This window comes from Arachis ipaensis, chromosome B9 (genome assembly GCF_059453495.1).
Source record: "Arachis ipaensis isolate K30076 ecotype BB chromosome B9, ASM5945349v1, whole genome shotgun sequence".
Classification (NCBI taxonomy): Eukaryota; Viridiplantae; Streptophyta; class Magnoliopsida; order Fabales; family Fabaceae; genus Arachis; species Arachis ipaensis.
In genome coordinates this window covers 4981192-4991649 of record NC_142444.1, presented here as the reverse complement: position 1 = coordinate 4991649, position 10458 = coordinate 4981192, and the positions used below count along the sequence as shown (strand labels likewise).

General features: G+C 27.5%; 1 protein-coding gene across 1 annotated transcript; it reads right to left on the bottom strand.

Annotated features, from left to right (window-relative positions):
- Positions 1 to 1731: 1731 nt before the first annotated feature.
- LOC107614812 (NADP-dependent malic enzyme 4, chloroplastic) lies at positions 1732 to 9185 on the bottom strand. Its single transcript, XM_021112620.2, has 17 exons — positions 8987 to 9185; positions 8706 to 8857; positions 8384 to 8489; positions 8049 to 8114; positions 7874 to 7969; positions 7701 to 7772; positions 7489 to 7572; positions 7305 to 7403; positions 7148 to 7195; positions 6732 to 6785; positions 6549 to 6647; positions 6239 to 6328; positions 6014 to 6091; positions 5527 to 5601; positions 5324 to 5414; positions 3876 to 4004; positions 1732 to 2064 (listed from the first exon to the last, which is right to left on the bottom strand). The coding sequence occupies exons 1-17, from the start codon at positions 9065 to 9067 to the stop codon at positions 1976 to 1978; spliced, it is 1509 nt and encodes a 502-aa protein (XP_020968279.2). The 5' UTR covers positions 9068 to 9185; the 3' UTR covers positions 1732 to 1975.
- Between the last annotated feature and the right edge of the window lie 1273 nt (positions 9186 to 10458).

Genomic DNA, 10458 nt, shown 5'->3' with positions numbered 1-10458 from the left:
TTAAATCTTAATCACTTATTAAAGAAGTAGATAACTATAAAAAAAATGAATGTTTAATGTTGTGTGTGAGAGTCATTTATAATAAAAGTTTTGGGTAAAGTATTAAATTGGTCTTTACGTTTTAGACGTAATTCTGTTTTAATTTTTAAGGTTTAAAGTGTCATATTTGAATCCAAAAAAATTTCATTTTGCTTCAATGTGGTCCCACGGTGAGGTTAAAGTTAAATAATTAATGGAATGTGCTACACGACAGCAGTATAAGAGCAAGATTGATAATCTGGATAACAAGTACAAGTTTTAGAGGCATAAAATTAACCGTGGATGTATCAATACATTTGTTTATCATTTTTCTTCTAATTTAAATGAAATATTTCTTATAGAACTAAGGAAAATGATAAATAAACGTATTGATGCATCAATGATTGATTTTGTGCTTTGGAACTTATACTTATTCTTCAGATTATCGATCATATTTTATTAATTATTTAACTTTGACCTCACGCTAGGACTAAATTAAAGTTAAATGAAACTATTTTAAATTCAAATAGGACATTTTAAACTTTAAGGACCAAAACAGGATTACGCCCAAACGTAAGGTACAAATTTAATACTTTACCCTAAAATTTTTTATCAAAACTTTTTTTGTCTCTTTTTTTATTTTTTTTTTTTGTTAAATATTGAAGATTAAGCTGATTTTATCTTAATTCAAAAAATTGAATAAGTCTATGTGTCAACACAATAATATTAAAGTGTGTCTAAAATTGTGACACTTAGCTTGTAATGAATAATTCAAATTTGTACTATATATAATATATATGATGAGCCTAGCCAGCTAGTGGTACAATGATACAAAATTTTGACTATTTATTAGAAGGTAGAAATTAACCTTAGCTTGTTGGTTATACTTATTACTTATACACATAATATTTATTGATTAAAATTCAGATAAGATCACAGTACGTACATAGTGGCTTCACATGCCAAAAATCTAGGGATCAGAGCTAGCTAGTACTATACAATATATGATGCATAATAATCATATATTATTCCATCTACACATCTATCAACATATATGAGATTCTGTGGGGAGAATTGTATAAAGCTGAGTTTTATGGTGTTTTTTATTATAGTGTTTAAATTATTTAATTTATTTTTAAAATAAAAAATAAAATATTTAAAGTAAAAAGTAAAATATTTAAAATTTATTAATTATTATCTATTTACTCTTTTTAGTAAGTTAGGCACCATCTTAAAAATATCATAACATTTATCTTGTATGAATATATGTGGAAAAGAAAAAAGAAGAAAAATGCACAGATTTTCCCACTTTGAATTACATACTTAAATTAAATAAATTAAACTTTTCAAATATTAACATGTAGAAAAAGTGTGTGTTTAGGGAAATTGATTGAGCCACTTTTAATGATGTTATTGTTTTGATTTTATTGGATTCCATGCATATTCTGGTTGCTTCTTTTTTTTTTTTTTTGTAATTCACCACCATTTAAAATGAGCTATATTTAAACGGAAATATTTGGTAACCAAAGAAAATTAGCTAAAAATAACCATAATTTACCTTATTTAGCATTCATTAATTGTTACAACAATTAATAAATGCTAAATAAAACAAATTCTGACTATTTTTTTTGTCTCTCTAGCATTACCTTTAAAATACTTATACGGAGATAATGCAATGTAATGTTATGGTTCTTCAAATGCTTTTTTTTTAGCTTCGTTTTGTATTTAATTTGAAACCAAATACAATGTATAACAAAAATGTCAAAATTTTAAAGCTATAATATTATCTGACTATCACTACTACCAACTACGTACATTCTATTTCTATCGCATCCAAAACAATATATAACTTGGAAGAACCAAAGAGAAAAAAAAGGGAAAAAATTAATTAAAAAAATAATACACTTGTTTCATATATATGAAAAAAAAAATATAATGGGCAAAAATTGAAGTGACTTCATCTGTAGCTTCTATAGGTTGGAGTATACATACAGCTCTCAGCAAACTTCACCAAATCTTTTGGTTGAGGAAGTCGAGTGGCCAAGCCTGATGAGTTTAATGGAATTTCAATTTCATCAACATCCTAAAACTATTTCTAATATTTTGATAAAAAGTTTGTCTTTTATGTCATAAAAAAATGAGAAAATTCTACTCTCCCTCCCTGCGAGATGCTAAAATGACACCCCATTCTTCTCTATTTTATAAATGTATATTTTTCTCCCTTCTAACTTTTAAAAAAACTTTTCTTTAATCTATTTTAAATTTTTTGTGTTAACTAATGTTAACTTTATCCATTTTTTAAGAAAAAATAAATTATTTTTTGAAAAAATACCCGTTAACAAAAATTTTATTTTTTATCATTAAATTTTACTTACCAAAATATCCTTTAATAAATTATTATTTTATTGATTAAATTGTATTTTACCAAAATATTTTTAAAAAAATTAATAATTAAATTATTTTTTTCTAAGATACTTACCCTTCAATAATTTTTTAATTATTAAATTATGATTTTACTAAAATTTTTGTTAACAATTATTTTTATATTTACTATTAATTTTTTGATATCAATACATATTATTTTAACATTAAATAAAAAAATTTTACCACGGTTAATATGTATAACAATTAATATATATTGATATTGAAAAATAATCTTACTAAAATTTTTTATTTAATGTTAAAATAATATATATAGATATCAAAAAATTAATAGTAAAATATAAAAAAATTGTTAACGAAAATTTTGGTAAAATTATAATTTAATAATTAAAAAATTATTGAAGAGTATTTTAGAAAAAAATAATATAATTATTAAATTTTTTAAAAAATACAATTTAATCAATAAAAGAATAATTTATTAAAGGATATTTTAGTAAGCAAAATTTAATTATAAAAAATAAAATTTTTGCTAATAGGTATTTTTTTAAAAAATAATTTTTTCCTTAAAAAATGGATAAAGTTAACATTAGATAACACAAAAAGTTTAAAATGGATTAAAAAGGAGGTTTTTTAAAAGTTAGAAGGGAGGGAAATGTATATTTATAAAATAGAGGGGAGGGGAGTGTCATTTTAATATCTCGCAGGAGAGGAGAGTGTAATTTTCTCTAAAAAAATACTAAATTTTGTTTAAAATTAAAAATATGATAGTTTTTATAAGTATAAGACTATCTTTATCTCTTAAATTAATTTTTGGGATAAATTAAACTAACTTAATTTTTTATATGATATTAGAATCTGATTAAAAATTGTTATTAGACCACCTCCATATCACACAAAAATTCAAGTCGTCCTTAAATTTTACGTTTGAAGTCCTCATCCAGTCTTGAGTGTGAGGAGTGTATTAAATTTCACATTGTCTAAAAAGTCTAACCGTCCTTATACACGTGAGACAATACTTATTTCTTGAGCTAATTTTTTAGGTAAGTTAGGTCCATTTAATTTTGTATAAAAAATATAAAAAAAAAATAAAATATATTTTTTGTCTTTAAAATTTGTTAAAAATTTTTAAAATATTTCTAAAAATTTTATTTTATTTCAATTTTATCCCAAAAATCTTCAATTTGTATTAAATATACTACCGACAACTAATTTTTCAAAAAAGGACCAATTCAGCAACAATTTTATAAGAACAACCATCAACACAAACAAACCAGAGATAGTTATCAACTTGTCATGCATTGTTGCTGGATTAGTTCTAAATTTTTTAAAAAATTAGCTGTCAGGAGTATATTTGAGATAAATCAAAAATTTTTAGGACAAAATTAAAATAAAATTAAATTTAAGAATATTTTTAAAAAATTTTTTGACAAATTTTAAAAACAAAAAACAACTATGATAGTGAAAAGAAGGCTTACCAAGCTCATAGGCCTTAGCAGCGACATTTGCAGCTATATTTGCTGAAATCTTTCTAATGTTAGTGAAGGGAGGGTATATAAGCCCCTTTTCATAGTCCTCTTTGCTCACTTGTGAAGCCAAAGCCTCAGCTGTTCCAAACAAACCAACCATCACAACTTTAATAATCTTTCCATACTCTATATATATTTCTACTTATCTTCATTCTAAAAACAATTACAACCATTTATGCTAATTTATAATCCTTCAAAATTATATGGAAAAACAAAGATCAAATCCTTGTAGATGCATCTTTTTAGCAATACTATAAAAATCGAATTGAATCAGCCAGTTCAACTAAATTAACTTAAAACATGTTTCAATTTAACCAAAAATTCAAACCATTTGCATGAAAACTAGTAAAAAATTGGTAAATTAGTCATGATTTTTTTTTTTTGTTAATCAGTTCAAACAATTGATTAAAAAGACTGTTTTAAAAATATATTATTTATTTAGTTATAACTAGTTGAATATTTAAACCTTTAAATTTCTCATCTTACTATTGATTTGATTTTTAGAACCTTATTTTTATGGCACATGTTAAATGATTTTTCATTAGCACACAAGAATTTCTCTCTTATTTTTATGAAATAAAAGCAAATTTTTTAAAATGTGTACGTTAATGAAACATTTTAATTTTTAACTATGGTCAACACTAGAATTTGTCTATAGTGATAAGGAAACTACTTTGTCCCTTCTTCACGGTTTTGAGTTCCACTCTTAATAAGGCAAAAAAGAAAAAGAAAAAAAAAAAACTCTTGGAGACAGCTATTTTTAATATTTTTTTGTTATTATTTAGTCAATATAAATATTAAAATTTTTTAATAAATAAATTTTATTCATTTATACGTATAAATTCTACAAAAATATAAATACAAACTATATTAATTTATGTGTGTAAAATTCTGATAAATATAAGTATAAATTATATATTTTTTGTCTATAAAACATTTATAAATATGAATGTAAATTATTGACTAAGGGCTTGTTTGGGTGAACTTCTAAGAAAATATCTTTTTTTCGAGTTATCTTTTTTTAAAAGATGTTATGGAGAAGTAAAAGTAATTTTATGTTTGGATATCTCATAAAAAAAATATTTTTATCTATCAATTATGTTTGGGTATAACAATATAAAAGTATTTTTTTGTTTATTTATTACATGAAAAACATCTTTTTTTTTTTAAGAAAAAAGATCTTTTAAAAAAAATGTAAATTACAGCTTCTCAAAAAAGATATTTTTTTTCTAGTGTTTTTACTTTTACTACTAGAAAAAATTTATTAAAAAATATTTTATTTATTAAAAAAAAATATTTTTTCATTTTTTTTAACAAAATAATGGCGCCCAAACAAGCACTAAATACAAGAAAAAATGTAGAAATGAATAAACCAATGTTAATAATAATGCACTTACAAGCTGCTAGAAGCATGTCATCATGAACTCGGATTGTTCCAGACATTATCAAACCAAGACCGAATCCAGGAAAAATGTATGCATTATTGGCCTGATCAACAACAATAACATTTTTTAAATCAAAACTCTTTAATTTTCTTATATATATATATATATATATTAATTTTTTTAACCATTTCTAAATGTTCAATTGAGCTTTAGACCTGGCCAGGCACATGTTTCTTCCCATCAATTTCAACCGGGTCAAATGGGCTTCCACTAGCAAAAATTACACGTCCCTGATACAAATCCAATTAGTACCAATGTAATAATTAATACAAAAGTAAAATCTTACATACAATTCATGAAATTAATAGTTAAAAATTATTAGATAATAATTTAGTTAAATATATTAAATTATTTAATAATTTTTAATTATTAATTTTACATAAAGACAACTGTATTTGATTTTTTATCTAATATAAAATAAGAATTAAAATCTTTAAGTATTTGTTTGAGCACGATTCTGTCCGATTATAAGAAAAATAGATACAAGAATTTAACTGGGGCTTAGAAATTTTAAGAATAGTCGATGATAGTATCTGATTCTCTCATAACATGACATAATTGTGGTCAAAGCAGATATGAAAGAATGATATAAAGAAACTTAAATTATAAAAGAATTAAGTTGTGTATTCATATTATTATTACCTTAGTCCAATTATAAGCTTGTTCAGCAGTACATTCTGATTGTGATGTTGGGTTGGAAAGAGCTAGGATAATAGGTTTCTGCAAAAATTGTCACATAATTAACACACATTATCAATTAGCTTAAGTCAACATGACATTGTATATTTAGTGAAAATAGTAGATAACTATGAATTTTCTTCAGAATTTTAATGAAACTAAATTAGACAAATAAAATTGACAAGGTACCTCATTATTGGAGGCCATAGCCTCAACCACTGCTTGAGTGAAAGTTTGGCCTTGTCCTGATGTTCCAATCAATACTGTTGGCTTAATTTGCTGAGTTGAAAAACCATTAAATATGATAAGCAACTTGAAAATTAAAATAAAATGTTTTCTGTCGCGGTCATGTAAAAAAATAGATGAAAATTCATGTGCAGTTAACTTCATGTGAAGTTGATAGTTTAGAGTCGTTAAATGATATAACAGGTTTGACTAACTGCACCTGAATTTTTACCGAAAAAAAATATATTTCTATCTTGTTACACGGAAAGAGTACATTAACTGCTTGGACCAGATCCGATATAGGTTCATGTTCATGAGCCCAAGGCTTCTTGAAATGTTGAAGTGATTCCTTTCTGGAACTAACAATCAATCCCTACAAGATTAGAGTAAAATATTAACAACATAGAAGATGTGAATTTTACAAGATTTTGGAGCTGAATTGAATTCTATGGATAACCTTTGAATCCACCAACCAAATGTTCTTGCGAGCTTTTTCCACTTCAATATTTGTCTGCATACACAATAATAGTTTCTTGGGTAATCTAAATTGTTTATGCAATGTTCTTCTCATCATAAAACCTTAAAAACAGTACTTCCTTTGTTATTTTTATCTGTAACAATCAAAATAGTCTCTCAGTTTTAATCTGTAAATTAAAATAGTCTTTCTATCAATCACCAAGTTAAAATTAACAGAATTCCTACTATTAACTTCTACTGTAAAAGACTCACGTGCAATTATCTTTATGTGAAGTTGATATTTGTCAAATCATCTAATAATTTTCAAATATCAACTTCACATAAAGACAGTGAGTTTTTACGAACTTTCACTCTGACATAGCATCAAAAGGAATAAGTCTAAATTCGGCTACAGACCCGTTTTGATATTTCAAGGGCTATGAGTTCTGCAATTCCGGTGCCAGCCTGTAACCACAAAGAACACAATTCAAAAGATACTTAAAGCTAATGTCGACACAGAATATGATAATTTAAGCTAAAAAAAAGAGAGACAATCTCATAATTAAACTTTTACCTCTCCAGCCCCAAGGAAGAGGAACTTGTGATCAGCTAAGTTTCCTCCGACCAATTTCAGGGCCGCGACAAGTCCGGCGAGGACCACCGACGCTGTTCCCTGCAACAAAGCAGAGGGAATTATAAGAGATAATCATTGGTTAACAATGTAACTAAATCCATCACTGAAGATAAAAACCTCTAACCTGAATATCATCATTGAAAACAAGATGTGTTGACCTATATCTTTCAAGTAGATCAAAAGCATTGTGGTTTGCAAAGTCTTCAAACTGAGAAAACAAAATTCAGAAAACAGAAAAACATTAGTAGATATATCCCATTTAGATTCCAAACAAGATTTTCTAATCATCCTTGAATTCTTAGTACTTCAAAGCAGACAGAAAAGAGTTTTGACAACCTGAACAAGGATTTTTTCTCCATAATTTTGTTTTACTGCAGTCATGAATTCATGCAGAAGTTCATCATATTCCTGGAATCCGAATATTCGAATCAAATTCATTATCATGGAACATTAGATGACAAGAATAATGCCTAATTTGATCCAATATAGTAGGGAAGTGAATCAGAAACCTTGCCAGTTGCTCTTTTATGCCTTAGACCAATGTATAATTCATCATTCAACAGCTTCTCATTGTTTGTACCCACATCAATGGTAATAGGCAAGCACTGAAACAGTTTTATAAGTGATTACCACAAATGTATCATATCAACTACTTCTTTGTGACATAGATAGTAAGCTACTTACAGCAGAAGGACGAACTCCTCCAAGTGCTGTATACAAAGAAAGTTTCCCAACTGGTATTCCCATTCCCTAATAATCCATCACAAGTTACCAAAGTGAAAATCATCAGTGAAGTTATGTTATATTAATCACAGCGAAAAATCGGTATTATCTCTTTAACTTCAATGCCATTTACCCTCTGTGAAGATAATTAAGATGTCGAGATGTAGTATGTTAAGTAGTTTAGTCAAATATGTCAAACTATCTAACAGTTCTCAACTGTCATCTTCACGTGAGTAGTTGCCTTAATTATCATATTATGATATGTTATACATGTGATCAAGTATAATCAAAGTTACCTGACAGCCAAGGTCCCCTAGACCTAAGATCCTTTCTCCATCAGTTACAACTATGACTTGAATGTTCATCTCAGGCCAATTCCTTAGAACTTCAAGAATCCTCCCTCTTAAACACACAATTGCTTCAAAGGTTAATAACACAGAAAGAATTCATTCTGATCCTTCAACAGACATGCCACGTGTCACTTAACGTGAATCCATATATTCATTCTTAGAAACCAAAATGTTTACTTTAAAATTTCGATAACTAGAATAAATCATACTCGCAAAGTTGAGAACCGAAATGAACAATTTTTACTTGTGCAAGTTTAGTGAAACTTACTTCTCTTTCAAGCTTATAAAAAGACCTTGAGGATTTGAGAAGATGCTGCCATATTTCTGGCAAGCTTCACCAACTGTTGGAGTGTAGACAACAGGAAGTAACTCCTCAACATGATCAATAAGAAGCCTATAAAACAACCTTTCATTGCTCTCCTGAAACCCATCATCATCATCATCACATATCAAACTGAAAAACATTAGAATCAAGTACCAAACTTTGCCAATTTATATGTGATTTCAAGCTAAAGATGCATTTCAAAGTTTAGGACAAGAAAAGGGCACCTGAAGATCCATCATTGCCACATACTTCAGCAATGGTACTTGATACTGCCGTATTAGTTGAATGAGTCTCTTCACCTGCATCAATGAAACTGCAATAGTAAGAATCACTTTGACAAACTCAAAATAATCTCTTAGTACCACAAATTTATTTAATTCTTTTAGTGGCTAAATTGTTCATTATAATGAATTTTGTAAGGACAAAGTTCTAGAACTTAGGACACACTATATATTTATATGGTACACAATCTAAAGAAAAATTGTAAGGAATGAAATAATTAATTAAGAATAAGGTGATTCCTTGAGGATTTCGATTTCAGACTAATTAGCCTTGAAGAAAGAAAAAAAAAAGACTAATTAGATCCTCCTTGATAGCAAATAGTAAACACATTATGTCCTTCCGTCTATAGATAGTGCGAAATGAAACGGAATTTTCTATGTATTCCATTATCTACAGTGACATGTCTTATTGCTGTCACGTGAGTATGGAAACAATGTTATTTTGGATAGTAAAACATTCCTTATTTTCTGAATTTCCATATAACCCTCATCAACTATTCTTTATTTTCGACGGAATTTGAACGAAACAGATGAAATTTCGCTCCAAAAATAATTATCTCCACAACGATCTTTGATACTATAATTAACAGTACATATAAGCATTGCCGTTAAATTTTACATGATGAATTCATAGAAGGACGTAACGTATCCACCACTTGCTATCATAAAAGACCTAGTTGATATTTTTTTTTCTGACTAATTAGTCCGGGATCGAAACTCGAACACCTAATTGTCACTTTACTCATTGATTAATTAGAAGATAAGGCAAGCAAGAATTGAAGTAACCTGAGTTTCTTGAGAAATAACTGATGGAGGAAGAAGACCACGCAAGTAATGTGCATCCCTTTCTTGTTCAGTGAATGCCAATCCTTTATTGAAGTGAGGATCTCGCAACAATGTATACCCACTACAATGCAACAAATAAACCATCATATCATAGCATGGTGATCTTCTTCTAGGAAGATCTTCATAAATCTTTGTTTCTGAGTTTAACTCTTGCCACATTCTCTTCTTTTCTTTGTTGTTTTTTGAGTCAAACCAACATTTATTTAGATCCTGTTTCATATTATAATTATAAGAAGCTTTTTATAAAGCTTTATAACTCACCTAGCAACAGAAACACTCCATGGTGTCACAAACTGATCCTCTGTGGCTCTATCCTCGCCGTACACGTCCTTAACACCGCCACCGGCGAAACTTTCCATTCAAACGTTGTCGTTTTCCTTTTAACTCTTCCTTACTTGAAGCACAAGAAACCACTCTTTGAGCACACCAACCCCTTCTCTCTTGGGAAGATAAGTTTTTTCCAACACAAGAAATTAGTCACCCACCTAAGCTTTAGTTGAACTTTTCATAAATCCAACACAAAAATCGCAACAACATAACAAATTATTAATACCCACATAACCAATTTT